General features: G+C 35.3%; 1 protein-coding gene and 2 long non-coding RNA genes across 14 annotated transcripts in view; 1 reads left to right on the top strand and 2 right to left on the bottom strand.

Moving 5' to 3' along the window:
* LOC126929011 (acetylcholine receptor subunit alpha-like) overlaps nt 1-21,311 on the top strand; it is a 406,609-nt gene that overhangs the window by 286,376 nt on the left and 98,922 nt on the right. For all 12 annotated transcript variants that reach the window (XM_050744977.1, XM_050744983.1, XM_050744981.1 and 9 more), the window contains 2 exons: nt 10,294-10,409; nt 11,933-12,101. In XM_050744977.1, the coding sequence (XP_050600934.1) occupies nt 10,294-10,409; nt 11,933-12,101 (285 nt within the window). The remainder of the gene's footprint in view (nt 1-10,293; nt 10,410-11,932; nt 12,102-21,311) is intronic.
* LOC126913833 (uncharacterized) overlaps nt 1-21,311 on the bottom strand; it is a 380,764-nt gene that overhangs the window by 268,761 nt on the left and 90,692 nt on the right. The gene's annotated exons all lie outside the window — the stretch shown is intronic.
* Nucleotides 977-2,083, bottom strand: LOC126913865 (uncharacterized). Its single transcript, XR_007709498.1, has 2 exons — nt 1,755-2,083; nt 977-1,258 (listed from the first exon to the last, which is right to left on the bottom strand). It is a non-coding gene; the product is annotated as an uncharacterized LOC126913865 (long non-coding RNA).

Below are 21,311 nucleotides of genomic sequence, written 5' to 3'. Positions count from 1 at the left end.
TAACGCAATATTCAACTTTTTCAACGATTCGTAAACAGCATTTGTAAATCTATTAAACGATGAATGTTGCAGGAAATAACGCAATATATTGATGGAGACGTAAAGATTGGGAAAAAGTATTTCACTTCCAACTATTTTCGTTTAACACACGTCGTTCATCAATAAAATCAGAATCGATACGCGTAACATGTTTTATATTGACGTATCCTACGTAAACACAATTTTTATTTGCGACTGCATAGCTGTTGCTGGTTTTATCAGATTACTTTGTGTCACAAACGTTAGAAAGGAAAAATAACAAATTTGATGCAGAGAACGAGACAGATACTTCGCATTAAACAAACGTTTTTTAGACAAAACTGTTTGTCACGTATCGTATGAAATCGACTTAATCGATGTAATTTCCCCTTTAAAACGTTATATCGAGCAACATCGTTACGTTATAGGAAACTTATTTGCCAGCACGAACGAAGACCCATAACGCAATTTGCACGAGATAATTTAATTTGGAATTGCAAGATACAAGAGCCAACATTTTAAAAAGATCCTCAGTTCTCAGATATTTATTTTCACTCGAATTCAATAACTTGAAGTGATACTTGTTACATAGACTGACGGATAACCAATGGAAAGTTGAATTTGAGTCTAATCAGTCACCTGTCAACAGGAAAACTTGTTTCCACCGGTGACAAACCTTTCAATATTTAAACATTCGAGTATCGTGCGATATTGTTGAACAAACACAAACGTTTAATCCCGTGATATCGTGTTTCGAACAGTCGGTTCATTATTCGCACACGCTTTAATGTAATTCGGAGACAGTTTAACATCGAAGCGAACAACATTTTGTTCGCCTGAAAAGAGACACCGGTGATTAGACAACAAAAACAAGAGAAACAGAGAGGAGGAGGAGGATAGGCTCAAATTAGAAGTTTGAGGTAATTCATCTGAGAAAAACGTGCAGTACCGTTCATACTTGTCCGGACACCCTGGTCTATTTGTAGCAACAGTATGCGAACTTGAGCAGACTGTACAAGTCAATGACGAACTAACAATTACGAGCAATACTCAATTGCTTTGTATGCAATCACCTGGATATAAATCTTTAATTTTACATTACATGTTTAAAAACATAGCAATAACTTGTCCGGACACCCTGGTCTATTTGTAGCAACAGTATGTGAACTTGAGCAGACTGTACAAGTCAATGACGAACTAACAATTACGAGCAATACTCAATTGCTTTGTATGCAATCACCTGGATATAAATCTTTAATTTTACATTATATGTTTAAAAACATAGCAGTAACTTGTCCGGACACCCTGGTCTATTTGTAGCAACAGTATGTGAACTTGAGCAGACTGTACAAGTCAATGACGAACTAACAATTACGAGCAATACTCAATTGCTTTGTATGCAATCACCTGGATATAAATCTTTAATTTTACATTACATGTTTAAAAACATAGCAATAACTTGTCCGGACACCCTGGTCTATTTGTAGCAACAGTATGTGAACTTGAGCAGACTGTACAAGTCAATGACGAACTAACAATTACGAGCAATACTCAATTGCTTTGTATGCAATCACCTGGATATAAATCTTTAATTTTACATTATATGTTTAAAAACATAGCAATAACTTGTCCGGACACCCTGGTCTATTTGTAGCAACAGTATGCGAACTTGAGCAGACTGTACAATGACGAACTAACAATTACGAGCAATACTTAATTGCTTTGTATGCAATCACCTGGATATAAATCTTTAATTTTACATTACATGTTTAAAAACATAGCAATAACTTGTCCGGACACTTTGGTCTATTTGTAGCAACAGTATGCGAACTTGAGCAGACTGTACAAGTCAATGACGAACTAACAATTACGAGCAATACTCAATTGCTTTGTATGCAATCACCTGGATATAAATCTTTAATTTTACATTACATGTTTAAAAACATAGCAATAACTTGTCCGGACACTCTGGTCTATTTGTAGCAACAGTATGTGAACTTGAGTAGACTGTACAAGTCAATGACGAACTAACAATTACGAGCAATACTCAATTGCTTTGTATGCAATCACCTGGATATAAATCTTTAATTTTACGTTGCATGTTTAAAAACATAGCAATAACTTGTCCGGACACCCTGGTCTATTTGTAGCAACAGTATGTGAACTTGAGCAGACTGTACAAGTCAATGACGAACTAACAATTACGAGCAATACTCAATTGCTTTGTATGCAATCACCTGGATATAAATCTTTAATTTTACATTACATGTTTAAAAACATAGCAATAATTGATATTAGTATTTATTATGTATATATTGACTTACATTTGCTTTAGTCATCTTCCTACTTGATTGGAATAACTATCATTGTTAATTTGTCTTGTAACTGGAAAATTGAAGAATTTAGAAATAGAGAGCTTGACAGGTAGCAAAATAGTTCTCCAAAGTATGAGAATTACAGACGCCAGATTTATTGAATACTGAAAATCAATTTAATCTGATTATGGTATAGAGGAAAGTAGCCAAATATGGAACAGTATATCTAATGTGGTGTAGTACCATTTTTACATATGAGTGTCTGTCAAACAACTATAGACTATTACACTCGTTCACTTTCAGAAGGTTTAGTTTACCAAAAAGTTTCTTCACAATATTTTCATAGAAAAATATGCATCAAGTATCTAACGTGCTGGTGCCGAGCTTGATTCTTGGATATGTGATCGTTGCAAACAGCTACTTGCTTACTTAATTTTTTTTTAATACAACTTTGCAATCAAAATTATAACCAAAATCAATGAAAACAACAAAATTAATTTTTGCTTGCTTTCCATGAAAATATTTTGCCTTGTGTCAGTGTTCCATATTTGGCTACCTATTCTATATCGTGCACAATTTCTTCTCTTCTGATATTAGTTCCACATTGAAAATTGTTTATAATGTTAGAAATATAAGACTACTCTTAAATAACAATCTTTTACGATTGCGATTGATTTTGTGAGAATTAGGTTTGAAGACCAAAAGATTGTTCCAAATTCTTTTCTACTTTTCTCTATTATTACGCATATTATTGTAGAAATTATGAAGAATCAGATCATTCATTACGTAATTACGATATACCTTCTCAAAAATAAGCAAATTTCCGAATACTTTTGAAGCGTAACGTGCTCGGACTGCTCGGACACAATGAAAGTGAGATATTCACCAGGTTGCTGGTATTTTCCATTTAACGGGCGATTGTGCAATGTCGAGCATAGCTTCGAGATTGCAGCCGGTAGCTGTTTCGGCGAGATCGCAATTCTCGCCGGTGGTAATGATCGTGACAAAGCGACGATAACGGATAATTTTCGCGAAACTAGTTACGCGACCGAAAAACCTCTGGCAATAAACGAAAATGATAATCCACCGTTTATTTGTCTCCGCGAGACGCAGATTTTCCACGGTTTCATCCGACCTGAATCGAACGTATGGATTTGTGAAACAAACAGACAGATGCAAATAACAAATATTTTACTCTGCATTCATATTGACTGAATATTGGAATACTATAAAAATTATAGCTTAGATTTTTACGTATCATATAGTAGAAAGATCGGAGTAGATTCTACAGCTACATTTTATGAATAGAATATATCGCTTTCATAAAAGTTAGTGTTCGAATTAAGACAAAATTCCTTTGATAGAATTTGTTCGCAATATTTCTTTAAATCTACCTTTTCAAATTTATTAACCTATTCCTTGTATCCAGCAAACTTGCGTTTATTGTTTCTTTCATAAAAGTTACTGTTCGAATTAAGACAAAATTCCTTTGATAGAATTTCACCGCAATATTTCTTTTAATCTGCCTTTTCAAATTTATTAACCTCTTTCTTGTATCCAGCAAACTTGCGTTTATTGTTTCTCGGATTTATTCGAGATAATATATTTTACAATTAAACGTGTCTGTTACTACCTCGATAATATGATAAATTTCGCCATAATGGAATAACGACGTATCCCTTTCTGTTTATTATTTCTATTGCTTTAAAAGGATGCAAGGAATGAGAAGATATAAAAAGAGTATTACAAAATCAATTTTGTGACCAATGTAAAATCAGTATTATAAATGAACACGTGTAAAATTGTAAAAGAATTTGTATTTATATCTTTAAAAATTATCTACATAAAAATGTTTCGATATAGATACGACATAATAAAACGTTGCTAATGTTAAGAATTATTCAAGATTTATATTTAAGAACAGAGAATCCGATGTCACAACACTTTTCACGTCTCTGTTATAATTTTTTTTAAAGCTTCCAATAATCTACTTGTGTTAAAAAAGTGCCTTTCAAAAATATAAAATACAAATATAATACGACTATAAATACATATAATGACAAAGTTTGTTAGGAATAACATTATATATTTATACAATATATATTTTGTAACTATTCTTTGAAATTATCCGCGATAATATACATTCAAATAATTAATAATAATACACGAAGTTTTTTTGATGTATTTCATCTATACATATATGTCATCTGACGCACACACACATTTGCATTCCAACGTATCACTACAGTGCCTGATTCATCATCCTCAGAAATGAAACTCATAATGCTATTATTATGAGAGCTTTCAAAGCGTAAAAAATTTCGTTACTCATCGTGAGGTGAACGAGGTGCCGAAATTTCATGCGAAATGATTTATGTACCATATTCTCTCTGCCGATAGTTATAGTTATCTGACAACATCCATCATTCCTGCTTTTACTATGATTTTTACTTTTCAAAGACTAGACGTTTAACTAGATTGCTCACTCTAGCAATAGTCATCCTTATTTTCTTTAAATTCGTCTTCATTCACTTTGTAACTTATATCGTAACACGTTTGGCCAAGGTAAGCTCGATAGAGTTGCGGGTAAAAATGTTTGCCTCATCGCAGATAAGAGTATTCTTCCTTTCTGAAAGTATTTTTTTATCTAAATTATTATTAACAAGTATCATTGTCGAGTGAACAATTTTTACGCATCGTAATCTTATATTTTATCGTAACATCATCGCATATCTCCATATACATATACATATATATTATAATCTATGTATCAGGTTATCCGAAAAGTGTCTTTCTTTTACAGATACGTCTTTTACAACGACGCATCTTTATACATGTTATTAAATAGGTTTTGGAGTTTGATATTTATTGATTCACACAGATTCAGTTTTCACGTTCTGTATTTCACCACCATGTACAGCCATATGAACACACTGGATACACTCAGATAATTAACACGTGGTCGACACCAAAGACAAAGGAGCGTCGTTGGAAGTCGTACCAACTTAGCATGTAGGAACTAGTGATCATACCAACCTTATATTTTCCTCAACGATACAAACATGGAACCTAATCTGTCAAACGTTGTGATCTTTATTTTGATAGAACAAAATGGATCATACGTAATTCGATAAAATAATATAAGATAGGAAATGTTGTGCATCCATTATTTCCTTATAAAACGAAAGAAACTTTTTGGATGACCTAGTATAATATACGTCTATAAATGATCAAAAAGTACACAAATTAAAAAATAATAATAATATATTTAAAATAATAATATATTGTCCCTTTTTAACATTAATGACAGACGATGTGTTGTCCCTTTTTAAACGTAAGAAATGCTTTGAAAAGGTAATTAACATTATAATGATACTTAATTCGTTGAATTACAATAAATAATATTCACATTATATACATACACTAAATTTTCAATTGCTGTTAGATCGTACTTTAATGTTAATTGTCCTTTTATAGAAGATAATTGAAAAATGTTTAACGGAGCATTGGAGCTGATAAAATTTATCAAACAATTTAATCTTTCCCAAAAATTATAAAATTCAAAATACCTACCAATAATCTATCGTAATAATCGACGCGACTGTATACGGTAAATGAAACAAAGTCGATAAACTGTATTACGTTAGTTTTAAAATCTGTTAAAATTATAACATACAATATGCCAATACACGTATTTAAATTCGTTTGGATGGTGAATTATTTGAAATATTTCAGTAAACCAACTGAGATCGAAAGTATGTCTCTTGGATGGACGATGAAACGCAGGAGAAAGACGTGAAAATGACTGAGAAATATTGCAGAGTAGTGGGACGAAACAATCGATGAGATTTGCAGGCACCGAAAAAGACATTTGGCAAAGTTGCCGGGTTTCAAGTGCTTTCGCCCGAGATGAGAGTGCTTTTCGAATCCGACCGTAAAATCTATGAAAAGAATATATTCTGAATATTTTTACCATTTCGTCTCTAGCATCGATTCGATGCAAGATTCTGAACTTTACTTCCGCGCTGCTGATGCGAATCTATTCTACAGATGCATCGCAATTGCACAGAAATCTTAAAATATTTTTCTGCATCGCTAACCATCTTTTTACATATCATTTTTGCTATTGCAGAGAAAACTTCCTTGTTAATAATACATTAATGTTCTGTCATATTTTAAGTACAGTGATTGTAGAAAAATATTTGAACGCTTAGCGTAGCATACTTTTATGTATGCACATTGCCGCTCGTAACTATATGAACACTATGCTCGATTTATACAAACGATGCATGAATATTATCAACATATGTGAATCAATAGCAAATTAATGATCAAAAGCAATGTTTACGTTCTTCTTTTTAAATCAACAGATATATATCATATGAAATATTAATTGTTTATTTTAAATTCTATCAACGGTATATTAAAATTAAATACATCACTTGTGTCAACATATTTTAAATATTTATTGCCAAAATTGTTCGGGTTATTTCTATCGTTAATTTGAAGAAACCTTCTCCATTTTATCCGTACGTTAACAAGTAAATGAGCCAAAGCTAAGGAACATTATAAATGACACTACTGCATCATAATGTTTGTCATTTTCAGACACCAATTCTTTTAACGCGTATTAATATTTCAAAGTAAATTTTATCATGTCATAATATGTCTTTTCTAATAAAATATAAAATCGTCCTGAGTATTTTTGCAACTAAATTATATTTGTTAAAAAGAGCAAATGTTCATACACGTTCGAGTGTTATGTAAAATATTTAAAAATTTCAAATCTGAAAATGTATATAGAAATTAAAAGAGATTTGCTGTAAACATACATTTGGTGAAAAATTAGTATATCGTATAAGCACTCATCTTAAACATATAATTAGTGTTAAAAAGAATCTGTCTGAATATTGAAGTTTCTTAGTATAATGACTATTTAAATAATTTTGTGATTTTTACGAATTGTATACTTACGTTAAAAATCTCATAGCTTCCATATACATCTTCGGTATCGTTTCATACTTTTCCCATATCATCATGATGGTCTCGTTAAAGCACCAGCCAGATTTCAAAATACCAATACATTTTCTATGCAACATTCAAATACTTGCGTCGATTGTCGACCAGAAGTATCGTAATAAAATAACAGTGCAAGTTGAAAGATAAATTTGGGGTCGATAGAGGACGTGGAAACGTGACTTTACTGTCAGAACAGGTATTAAAGTCCTCGATCTAATGATGAAAGTTCAGTTTAATGGGATTAAAGATTGCTTGATCTCAGAATTTGGTTACTCTTGAGCGAGTTCATTCAAGTTGCATTATATTCTTCTCTTAGATAATTAAATGATTATTCACGAACAAACTTCCAATTTTGCTTTTTCACGATATAAGCAACTTATTTCCTCTTATTTAACTCAACGTATTTCCATTAAAAAGTCAGCTTCGTTACACGGAATATGTTATACTTATCTTCATTTTTCATAGGAAAGTTTAGCATAAATGGCCCAATGGGAATTCAACATGAGCTGAAAATATTTAATGCTATAAATATGTTCGTAGACTTGATAATTCGAGAAAATTTAACGTAATAAATTAAATTATTAATTCCATTCAGCTGCCGACAGACGATTAAATCATATTTCAGGATTTTGATACTCTTGCCATATTCATTTCGAATTTATTTCCATGAAATTTCGATAAAATTTGTCAAATTCCTGCGAAAGATAGGAATTACACTTACAGTGATATGACGCGCGTGTTCTGAAACATTAGGGAAATTTCATGCATAGAAGTGACTACAAACAAATATATATATATATATATATCAAGATACTGACTATTGTAATCTCACGACAATCTTCAATAATTGCGTAAAACATTTTCCGATACTTTCTACTTACACGCACATCATCACACACCACCCGAACTTCCCTCCAGTTTCGAAATGAAGCACACCATCGCCGTTTATATTTAATTATTGAACGCAGATAGCCAAGCAGCTGCATACAAATTATTAATATATATATATTGCGCTAGTTGTGCGACGTTCTTGTGTATTATCGTTGCTTAAGATTTCTCTGTCGATACTTTTGTATGTATGAAGTTATGCTTGTGTGCACCGTTTACGTGCATACAAATATGTTCTGAATGTGCAACGTTGAAGAAATTAAACAGTTAGCGAATAACAATACCGTGCAAAACACCGATAAATTATCCCATTTACGAAGGCTGATGGCAAAAATATTTCTTGAAACTATAAACGCAAAATACCCGTCGTTTACCGACTGTTTTAAATTACTTATGTTATTATCAATTATCAATAGGTTGTAATTACATTGATTAGAATTATACGATTAAAATAAGAAAATATATCCAACTGTAATATAATTTTATTAACGATAAATACATGTTGCATCGCGCCAGTCGCTTCCTTCTGCGAAAATTATGCGGATTCTTTTGTCTCCCTGCTGTTACGTTTTATCCTTTGTCCCGTTCGTTTCTTTTCACACGTATCTCGTTATTTACGTTATTTCGTTCAACGTCGACAGAGACAGACGGCGATATTTTGCACGGTATTGCGCATCCAAGTTACCGCTTAAATTCGAAGCATTCGCTTGAAATCGCTTAGAGAGAAAAAAAAGCTCGCGCAGAAAGAGATCAAATCGAACGCTGAGAAATGATGGAAATTACACGTAACGTAGTCTCCGGTAATATTTGCCGCGTTACCCGGCCTCGTCGAGCATACGAATAACTCGAGAATCGGAAATTAATAAGTCAGGTGTAAATTGACGCGTACGCGTACGCTGCTGGCGAGACCATTCGTTTCTCCAACAAAATTAGGACACTGCTTAGCGATTAGTTTGATTTTTTCAGTGTCGACTTTGTTTGTTCGTCATGCTGCACAATAGTTGAAAGCGAAGGCATAGTTAAAAGAGGACGTTCTGCTGATAGTTGATTTCTAGATTCTTTCTGGGCCTTCACGATTGAGCGGTCCATTTTCATCCAGACTATTATTAGTGTTTTGCTCCCGTTGCGCTTTTGCGAACACTAAGTGCATCACGAGACATGCACTTTAACTTTCATTTCGGAATTTATTGTTCGTACTTAGCCCGTAACAACGGACTTGCAGCCACGAGAAAACACGTTTTTATGCCGAGAGCTTTAACGTAACGCCACTTTAACGCCACGAATTTCCCATCGATTCCGACAGCTAACAGTTTGTAGCTACTTTTATTCTTCTGTAAGCAATGTACGTTTAGTCGTTGTTCGCGATTTTTATTCCTGTCGGTAAATCTGTTTGTCTCTCATTACGATTATTCGTCAGAGTATAGCGCAATTCGAAAAAATGTCCTTCTTCGGATCAGTAACAAGTTTGATAATCCTTTCGATAAAAAACAAATTGAACAATTTATCTTTCCAATTTCTAACGCAGAATTGCTGCTGTAAGAATTTCTCGCACATTTCTAGATACGAAGAGGAAATAAAATATGAATTGTACACGAAAGATGTAAATATGTAATTACGTTCGACAATGCTTTCACCTCAATTTGAGAATTCAATGAATCGTATTTATCTTTCCGAAATGTTTGTTGCACTAATTATTTCATTATCGCAAGGATAATAAGTCACAGCACGAAAACGAAATTCTTGGAAACAATATGCGATAACAGCTACAATTTTTATAATACATCTACTACGTCATAAATAATAAATAGATTAATTTCTCATTTTTTGACAATCTTCAAACACGTCGTATAATTGTTTGACAACGGTGTTAGACAGAAAAAGCAAAAGAAGGAAATAAATTACTAATGGGATGAATGAAACTAAAAGCAAGTGTTATCATCCAGGCTGCAGGTTCGTTTATCGAAAGTAAACTACGTGGGCATGAAAATTACTAATCTAATAAAAATATTGACGCGAAAGCTGCTAATGCAGAGGATTCTTTTGTTTCGAGTAGGTCGATCTAAGGCACATGGACGAGAAATCCGGAAGCAATGTAGTGGACGTGGGAGTCGATCTCTCCGAATTCTACATGTCGGTAGAATGGGATATTTTAGAAGTACCTGCAGTACGGTGAGCATGTTATATTCATAAAAGTTTCCCACATACTTCTCTACCTGTTTCAGTATTCTCTGTATATGTTTTGAAAGCTGCATATTTGTGTGTACAATTATTTCACGACCATCTTTAATATCTTGTTAACAATCAGCATTTTATTAGAATCCTCTGGAAAGTATTTTAGTTAACGCATACAGTGGTGGACAAACGAAAGATTAATGCTACGTTAATTCTTTTATTCTTTTTATTTAAATTATTATTAAGATTTATTATTAATTATATTAAGCAATTATCTTTAAGAAATTTCACATGATCGATGATTAACCAGATTTTTATTTATATTTTATTTACTTTGTAAAAACGTACAGGCAACGACAATTGAAAAATGAAACGTACGTACAAACATATTCGACAGAAAGTGAAAACAGATTGCAAAATGCGTAATGTGAATATTTTACCAATATGAAAGAGCAATATCTTTGCAAAAACAGAACTTTATTCGATATTCATTACTAGCAATTGTCGGTCAGATACCATTGGCACGAACGAATTAAATATAGCTGAATTCGAGAAAAATTCAATGCCTGGTACCTTTGCGAGTTACTTTTTCCGAACGATGCGACGTGACATTCATTCGAATAGGTTTTTGTTAGATATTCAAACGACTTGTCACGTAAGTGGAATATCATTGCTATGCTCAGACAGCCAGAGGAATGGTCAGACGGCCCTAAATTGCCACCGGAATTTCGATCGATCCGTGGACGAGAGAATGGACATCTTGCATGTCGTTTGACAGAATTGCGCTTTCAAAATCGCCATCTGCTACCAAAGCGTTAATGAAAGACCGGATTTCAATATTAAATTCTTCTCCATTTTTTTGTTTCTTTCGCTGAGAAAACGACGGGAAAACAGTTTTTAGATTCACGTGTTTCTTTTAAAATTAGATTCCCTTGCTCTTTCACTTGCAAGAAAAATGATTAAAAAAGAGCAACGAGTATTTCTTTGTAATTAACCATGTAACAAGTTAATAATGTTAAAGCATTACGAGAAAATTTTCTTTGATTAAAAATATAACAAATAATAAAAGTACAATGAAACTTTTATAAAGAGGTAAAGAGTAAAAGTAAAATATTCGAGGCATAGTTCATTATTTGTAATGATAAAGCAAAATTTTAATTACAAGACGTTTTAATTAATTCTGATAAAACTTCCTGAATTTTTATATTTTCAGACGCCTCTTGAAATAACATTTAAAATACATTTACTCGATCTTTCGTTGTTAACCTTCTTACTCATAGACTGTAATATGCGCCAAAATTTTGTCCATTTGAATTCGTCAATCAGTAAAATACCAATTTACAATGCAAATATAAAAATATAATACAAATTTAACTTCGTGCAAGGATTAATCGTATTTCGTTGTTTACCTAATACGTAACATAATACGATGGGAAGATATTTCCTGCAGTAACTTGAATACATTTTGACTGCATTCTTGAACCAAATTAACGTGTACCTTTGCATTTCTTTTTGTGCAGAAACGAGAAATTTTACACCTGCTGCGACGAGCCGTATTTGGATATCACATTTAATATAACAATGCGAAGAAAAACACTTTTCTACACTGTGAACATAATCATTCCGTGTATGGGAATTTCCTTTCTTACGGTACTGACGTTCTACCTACCTAGCGACAGCGGCGAAAAGGTAAGTCAAATTTATGTTTGTAATTTGTCGTAGAGCATCTGATATGTAAAATTAACTCAGCATAAACACGACGGTACGAAAGCTGGATTGCGATGTTTTTAACGATTCTAATCTAATTTCTACTTTCACCACTCTTGCCACGGGAATCAGAATTCTTTATTTCATTCCCTTCGTATTTTACACGTTTATGATTTCCTGTATACGTAGGTACTCTATGACACATTATATTAAAACTTTCATAATTTTAATGCTGTTCTAACTAATTAAACACGTATCAACAAACCATTCGTAGACGACGAGTATTTTTCTAAGGTATTGTAGCTCAAATCAAACACAGTTCAAAGTATTCGTATTTTAATCCGAGTAAAAAATATTATTAATACTTTGGTCGAGTTCTCATTAGGGTTAAGGGCGTGTAACGAATCTTCATTTGGATTAGCCATTGTTGTTATACAACAGAGAAGATATTTACTGATACAAATATGATTATTACAGAATTTGACAAGTAATCATGGTGATTAGATACTCGAGAGGCTAATGACAATGATCTTAGGTTCGATAACGAACCCACGGTCAAAGGGATAGCAAATGCGCTTTCTTCCAAAGTCTAAGTCGAACTCAACTTACTTGTCCAAAGCACAAGTAGAACTCAACTAACTCTTTGTTAAAACGTAGAGTATTCACTGATCGTAAAGACGGTATGTAACTCGCTGATGAGATCGCACGTGAATGAGACTGATGAAAACTCTCCTCTCCTTAATTCGATCCTTACGATCGCGTTCGTTTATATTATATTGGTCGAGGGAGTACCGATAAAATTCCAATCGCCTTTGTTAGACGGTTCTACATAGCGGCGACATTGTTTCTGCCCGGAGTTTGATTATTAATATGTCGGAGATGAGGGGACATCGGGGCCTTTCTTTTGGAATTTTTGGGAAGATCCTCTATACTTTTGTCTAGACCATTTATTATAGCTGTACTTAAATGATAAGGCTTAGAAATAGTTGTTATGATTCAATCCTATTATGTTTGCCCGAGATTTTTGACGGTGGGCTTGGGCTCGAGGTGATACAACTGGTCGCCGAACGTAGCCACGGTCACGGGATGAACGGTTCTACCTAACAGAGAAGTGCCAGTATTGTGGGACACACGTTGTATTAACAATCAAACCCCGGGCAGGAGCAATGTCAGCTCTACGCGGGTCTGCCTGGCAACGGTGGCTGGAATTTTGTTGATATCCCCGGTCAATATGCAACGAACAAACGCGATCGTAAGGAGAGAAAAATTCCCATCAGTCATTTATTCTTGCGATCACCTTGGAGAGTTTGCTCATCGTCTTTACGTGCAGTATTATACCGAGCGTCACAGCAAACGTTACTTTGTGATTTAAAATATATTCTACGTTTAACAAAGAGTTAGCCCGTCGACCGTGGATTCGTTATTGAACCTAAGAACACAGAGTGTTTAATTACCACAGTTGTTTGTCAAACTTTGTAAAAATCAATATTTATATCAGTAAATATAATCTCTATTGTACAACAACGATGGAATGAAGATTCGTTACACACCCATGAACCTAACGCTAACCTACGATATTGATATTCCAAGGTAAAACCACACGTGGCTTGATTCGTCGAACACGTGTGCCGTTACAACTATATTTTTAAGGAGAGCTACACGACTACTTCATACCTCTGTTAGGTAAAAACGTCCATCCCGTGAGCGTGGCTACGTTTAGCGACTAGTTGTGTCACTTCGAGTCCAAGCCTACTGTCATAAATCTCGAGCAAACATAATCAGATTAAGTTATAAACAACTACTTCTATGTTTCGTTATTTAAGTACAGTTATAATAAAAAGTGTAGACCAAAGTATCGGAGATCTTCCCAAAAATTCCAAAAGAATGGTCCCAATGTCCTTTCGGAGATCATAAATTTTCAGGTACGTTTAGTATAATACGTTTAGTTAACAGGGGCAACTATGTTCATTAATGTGTACCAATCATTGTACAAATGCTAAAATCCCTCAAGATTACGAGAACCGTTCCACTAAACGTTTTTGCTCGTATCTGTAAGAAAGTTTCGAAAGTTTCGAAATGAGAAGCAAAGTTGGCAGCACAGAATTGCTAAAGAAACAAATAGAGTTTAATGTAAACTAAGTATAGGATTTAGAGGAGAATTCTCGTTAACATGAACGCATAAAATTCGTTAATCTAACATTTTCTAATATTTGCCATAGAAAAGAGAGATCAAGAGAAGTTCAAAAATATAGAGTTGCCTATGTAAACCTGAGAGCAGTTATTCCACGGTCGTCGTTTGCGGAGATCTTCAAGCAAAAATCTGCGAATTTCTGCGAATAAAGCAAAGACAGTGACCAGGAAAATTTTCTTTCAAATATAATGCTCGATATTACACGTTAATAATAATTCAACCGTTATTATTAAATTAAAAAAGAAATTCTTCTCTGTTCATAAAAAATCATTTAATAATTGATCTATCAATTGATGCAACAAGGAACCTCCAGCTCGCAATTGATTTAATTGATCCAATATTATTAGCGACATCTTGCTAGTCAAAAGTTGGAAATCGGCGCAATCGTACAATTAAATTTTAGAAATTACGAGTTACCTGATCTACCTGACCTACCCTTATCTCTTACCCCACGTAAGATGGTAAAATTACAAACCAGAAGTCTATGCAATCCACAACTTGCGACTTGTCGATCCACATGTTGTATAATGTTCTATTAGTTGACAACTTATAAGAAAGTATTTCTTTCAAACAACTTCTGCAAACATTTAAATCTAAATGTCTCACACCTCAGTAACACAGGACAGCGGAATGCTTCTTTGAATTCTTTGTCTTTGTTGTTTTGAAGATACGGTAGCGCTGCACTTTCTTTATGAAATAGAGAATTACTATTTGACAAATTCAAAGGTTTCAGCTAGCTAGGCAAAAGCTTTCATCAAAAACGGTCGTTTGTCGTTCGCTTTCCGAATATTTCGATCTCACGAACAATAAGAAGGCTTCCGTCAAAGAGTCGAGTTGTTAATTAAAACTCAGTGCCCGAAAATCCACTGGTCTGTCTTCCAATGAAATAATCCTACATCGGCATGATCCAATCGCGGTCTCTTAGACCACATCAGTCGTTAATTAAAATCGGTTGTGGTCGCGATACTCCGCAATGCAATTAATTCTTTTATCGGCGATACGAGTGGTAAACGTCTGTGAATACTTGTAAAACGGACAATCGTGGATTTTTCGCGAAAAAATATCGCGGGAACAGGCACAGTGGTCTAAATGTAATGGCCGGGGTATCTGAAGCAACAAAGCATTCCGGCGACGAGCCGGCAGAGAGACAGTAATTGCTTGTTTCCTAAGTTTCCGTTTTACGTGTTCTTTACCGGCGAATAAACTAGCGCAACGAATATAAATCCAATGGAGAAACTTTGAATTTATGGCGGTCGTTAATCATTCGAAGCGAAAGTTTCACTAGAGAACTGTGATTCCGTGGAATGCAAGTTTTATTGAACCGAATTCTGTCATGCGGCGGATCCTCCTATGTTTCGAATAAATTCTGCAATGGTTGATTCTATAGTACTTTCATTTCCGGTGCTGCATACTAGCATCAAGTTAGCTTTGGTCACAAATTTATTCCATTTTCATACAACTTTATGCAGTACACATAGGAAATAACATTTTGTTTGCTTCTTCTCTTCGCGTAATTGATTTACAAAGCACATGGAAATCTGTGATTTACATAGTCATTTGAATAGTCTGTTGACCATTCATGTTAAAAACAGGCGATAATGTTTAATATAATTGACTGAAAGATTAATATTCAGCAGTCAGATTCGCATAAACAAGAACACATTTTCGGAAATGACGATTCTTAACAAATATCATCATTCGTTGATTGTAATTATCATCGTGTTAACGTTTGATATCCATAGATACGATTTACACGATTTAAAAAAAATTATTTCAAACACGACGTTGGATCAAAGGTATCGGGTCTGTAAGTATGAAACCGGAATTTGCTTATAGATGGCCCTAGCTGATAAAGTAGTTATCACTAAACTGCGTCATTGATGCCAAAAGTCTTTGTTGACATCTCACAAAAATTTTCGACTCAGAATAATACAAGTTTCATACAACAGCATAGTTTGTAATAGTGTTGAACATGTCGAATTTTGTGCCTGGAAACTACCATTTGCGGACAGCATTGATTTTCTGTTATCATTTGAAGAAAACTGCCGCAGAATCGCATCGAATGCTTGTCGAAGCTTACGGTGAGCATGCTCTTGGTAAATCACAGTGCTTTGAGTGGTTTAAAAAATTCAGAAGTGGCAATTTTGACGTGAGGAACGAAGAACGTGGATCAGAAGGGCGTGATCTATTATGAGCTGTTAAAACCTGGCGAAACCGTTAATACTGAGCGCTACCGACAACAAATGATCGATTTGAATCGAGCTTTGCGTGAAAAACGACCAGAATATCAAAAAAGGCAACACAAAGTAATTTTGCTTCATGATAATGCACCATCACATGCAGCAGAACCGGTCAAGGAAACGATTGGAGCGTTCAGTTGGGAAATACTTTCGCACGCGGCTTACTCACCAGACTTGGCTCCGTCCGATTACTATTTATTTGCATCGATGGGACACGCACTTTCTGACCGGCACTTCGCTTCTTACGAAGATGTACGAAAATGCCTCGATGATAGGTTTGCCTCAAAAGAGCGACAGTTTTTTTGGCGTGGCATCCACCAATTGCCAGACAGGTGGGAAAAATGTATAGCTAGCGATGGGCAATACTTCGAATAAAATATTTTTAATCATTTTCATACAATAAACGTGTATTTTCTATAGAAAAATTCCGGTTTCATATTTACATACCTGGTACATTATCGACCAAAGATTTGAAATTATTTGGTAGACAGGAAACTTGAATTTTTTGTCACAAAAGGTACATCAAAAAGGTTGGATTATACTTACTAGTTTATACTTGTATAAACTTGTATAAACAAAATATACAATAATATCTTTCTCTTTTTTCAATTGATCGTTTCCTTTCTATAAGGTCTGATAGGACTTTATTTATTTGAAGAAAATGTTTCTAGTGGTTTGCAAAAACCAGTTCAACCGTTTGTAATATATTACTATATGTATTTATAAACAATAAATATAATTATAATTATAAGTATAATTAAATCTTGTCAAAAATATTCAAATGTCCGGATAATTTTAATGAATAAATAAATGTTTTGTCATATTTACATCGGTTTTTAGATTGTTTCGAATATAATCGCGAATATCGCGATAGTAGTTCGTTTTGGCATTGACAAAATTCCAAAATATTTTGTTCATAACATGTACAGGGTGTTGCAGATATCAAGCGACAAACTCGGTCAATATATTGAGCTAAGGAGATCATTTTGAGGAAAAAATGTTATGTAGAACGTGGGTCAAAATTCGTCTTTGTTTTCGGGATATGAAACAGAAAGTAGTATAAACCACGATTAATCAGGCGTATTCAAGCTACTAATTATTTATTCCAAACTACTTTTTACACTGATTACTGGTTCGGTGTAAAAATTCAACAAGAAATGTTACGTACACTATGGCTCGTGTGTCTTCGTTTTTAAGATACGAAAGAAAAAGTAGTATAAATCAGAAGTAATCAGACGCATTCAAGCTGGTTAACTTTTAATACCAGTCATTTATTCCGAGCTATTTTTTACAATAATTTTTCACTTGTACAATTTTCTAAAAGACAAGGTAAAAGACAGTTTGAAATAAATAATCGTCATTAAAAGTTAACCAGCTCGAACGAGTCTGATTATTTTTGATTTATATTACTTTCCCTTCCGTACCTCGAAAACGAAGACGAATCAACCCACGGCGTATATAACATTTCTTGATCAAAACGGCCTGCTGCAAAACACCTTGTCAAAGTTTGTCGTTTGCCATCTGAAACACCCTATATACGTAAAAGTCCTTAAAATACTCGAATACCTGGATGTTCCATTGCATGCGCATTTTAAATACGTACTAGAAACTCCTATCTCTTTGCGACCTGTATTCGACGTAAGACAGGGAAACAGGTACATTGATTTGCCCCGAAGCGAAACATCAACAGTTCAAAGCTAGCGTGTAAACATACACGAAAAATATCGAACGAATTGGCAGATGCCAGTCACGCACCGAGCAGACAGAAGGGTTGGACGCGACTGTACGCAGAGAGAAGTAGATCGAGGGCCGCGTGCCGCAGGGTAAAAAGTTCCGGTTGAAAAGGAAAAGACGGATGGGAACCGGGGCAATGCAATTAATTCCTTTATCCTGGGGAACGGGCGTGCTTACCTATACTTAGCGTCCGTAAAACGGACGTGTGTGAAATATGCGCCGAATTAGTTCTCTTCCACGCCGCTGTCGGCCTCGTTATTTTCCCTTATCTGTAGGTAGAAGCTAGTAGTTACTTTTGGCTCGACGACGTAGACTATTTTTCATTTGCACCGCGACCTCTTGCTCTCCGTCGGCTCTCTCGCCGCCTCTGCTTGCCACCTTACACCTCTGCCCGCCTCCTCGTTCCTCCTGGCACCGCCTCGTTTCATCCCTCGTCCAGGTTTTTGCCCCTGCCCGTTCTTCGCCTTTTTTCGCTTATGTGTCCGTTCTTCGCCTTTTCCCACCGCCTTCGAAAACCGCCTCCGGGCAATGATCGTCTTTGTGCGGGGCCTTCAATACGCGGCCGAATAAATAGAGAAAAGGAACCCTCTGCAGTTGCGCAGTTCCCTGTCATTGATGCGCTTTTCCATCTTCAGCCTTCGACAGCTTCTTATCTCCGGATCTGGATTCTCAGAAGGAAAAACCGCGCCGGTTTATCGACGTGCTCAACGAGCGAACACTTTGCGATCGGTTCCCTCGACGCTTCTCTCCTCTCCGCCCCTCGCTGCCTCTCTGTCCTTTCAACCTTTCGTGAAAGAACACGCGTCACCTGCGCCTTTCCAATGTTTTTTCTTCCATTTCTACGGTTCGTCGAATCAATCGTAGTCGCGAGCTTCGCGCTGCTTGTCACGTTCGTTGCTTTTTTCCTGCACCGCTCGCTGAAAGGATTGCGCCCTTATGCTGGCAGAACCGTCGTTCGCGGTATCGTCGACGTGAATTTAGACAAAGCAGCTTCAGTACGAACAGAATTTCCCTGGTTTCCGATTCGTGCGCGGTGTCTGTATAAAACTGCGGATAGCTCGAAATAGATACACGGTGGAAGTTGGTCTATACGAATTCTGTTTATATAAACGAAATTATAGCAGTATCCTATTTTCTGAACTATCGTCCAGCGTCAATCCACTTAAGTACGAGATCGATCACAAGACACAAACAATGGAGGCACGCGTTATGTGTCACACTCTCGTGTTTCGCAGTCCGCGACATTGTGTACTTAGGATCAAACGTTTCCTAGAATTGTCTTTGAAAAGCACCTATTAACTGAACGAAAAGTCACATACAGTGCACTAAATTTTATAGCGGTATTATACCAAGGATCTTTCACATAAGCAGAATTCTATTGTGTACATATATATACAGGGTGTCTTAGAATCGGTGGTACAATTCAAAAGACGGCGGTTCTACGTGAACAAATAGATCTAAGACCTAAAGAGAGCACATTTTTTTCCATCCTCTTCGAGATGATCAAGGCGTAGCGGTACATGAGCTAGAGGACAAGTCAGATCACGTTGTTGTTCTGCCTCGGAGTATTAACCCTTTGAGTGCTGAATACTCGCGGCCTATGCGGTCCGTACGGACGGCGCGCGTCTAGCGCTGACGATCGCTGTGGACGGAATACTTTTTCGTTAGACTGAACTCTGTTGATTGACTATTCAAAGCGCAAATCGTAATAAGTTATAGTAATTCTTTTGTACGAGATTAAATGATTCAAGAGCGTTATTTTTTAGTATTAATTATGTATTATAAACATTGAAATTTACAATAAACTAGAAAACAATAAACTAGGAAACTAAATTTAGTAAATATAACACAAGTTAATAATTCAGTTGTGTGCGAAAAATTTCAAAACAATTATCGATACATAATCCGACATCGCATTTTCTGCATTCTCTTATTTTTCACACAAACAACACATTTCCTTCCTGATAATTAGATGCGACTGTCCGCGAAACAGGTAGACAACTGTTATAACGAGGCATTATTGGCATTTGTTTACTGCCGTTACTAAGGAATGCATTTATATTTATCTCACACAAACGTAATAGTATTACTTCTGCATAGGTATTCGGAAAAATTGACAAACCCATACATGCGTCCTTAATCCATGCCGGGCACTTACAGAAAACGAATATATGTGTCCTTAGTCCACACCGATAGCTTTCGCCAGGCGCGTATATGCGCCCATAGCACTCGAAGGATTAATATCGTTAGAATACACATAATGTGTTAGGTCATCCCATAAGTTCGTGCCGACTTTTGTGTATACATTTCATGTATCGATTAATAAACATACGGCGATAAGGGACCAATGCACTTGAAAAATGGGAAGAAGTTGTACAACGAGAGGGGGATTACATTTTTTCATGAAACTGAAAGGTATGTAAACAATCTTAACATGTATAACCGCTCGAAAAACGGCACGAACTTATGGGATGACCTAGTAATAATAAATAAACTCCGGGCAAAATATAATATCGCCGCTACGTGTTACCGTCAAACGTAGACGTCGAATTTCGTCGAATCGTAAACGTAGAATTCGAATTTTCCGGCTCTCCCCCGACTAGTATAAAGAAACAGACGCGATCCTAAGAGTTCAGTATCTACGAGTATCTAACGAGTGTCTATCAGTTATCAATGAGTTATTAGCTATCTTATTTTGCGACTTTACACTGTCTTAGCAAATCCGCTAGTTTGTTTAATATTTTAAATATACTTGATGGTTTCAACAACGAGCAATCTCGTCTAATAAATTTCACCATCCTCTACACAAGTCCTCTACAGAGGCAAGCAGGATCCTTGCAGGGAGAGTTACATTTATAGAGAAGTCTATAATTTACAATGAGTATGTAACTTGTCAATTTACTAATACTAATCGATAGTAAATTATTGTGCAAGAGTCGATGGTTTGGAGGCCACGCAACCCTCGAATTTCAATGCACCCTGAGTGCACTTTTGCTGGAAAATGGAAAATAACTGATAGTTGACTCT

Source organism: Bombus affinis, chromosome 2, assembly GCF_024516045.1.
Source record: "Bombus affinis isolate iyBomAffi1 chromosome 2, iyBomAffi1.2, whole genome shotgun sequence".
In the NCBI taxonomy this organism is placed as follows: Eukaryota; Metazoa; Arthropoda; class Insecta; order Hymenoptera; family Apidae; genus Bombus; species Bombus affinis.
Note: the sequence above shows the minus strand (reverse complement) of the source record. Positions and strands in the feature narration are given on the sequence as shown.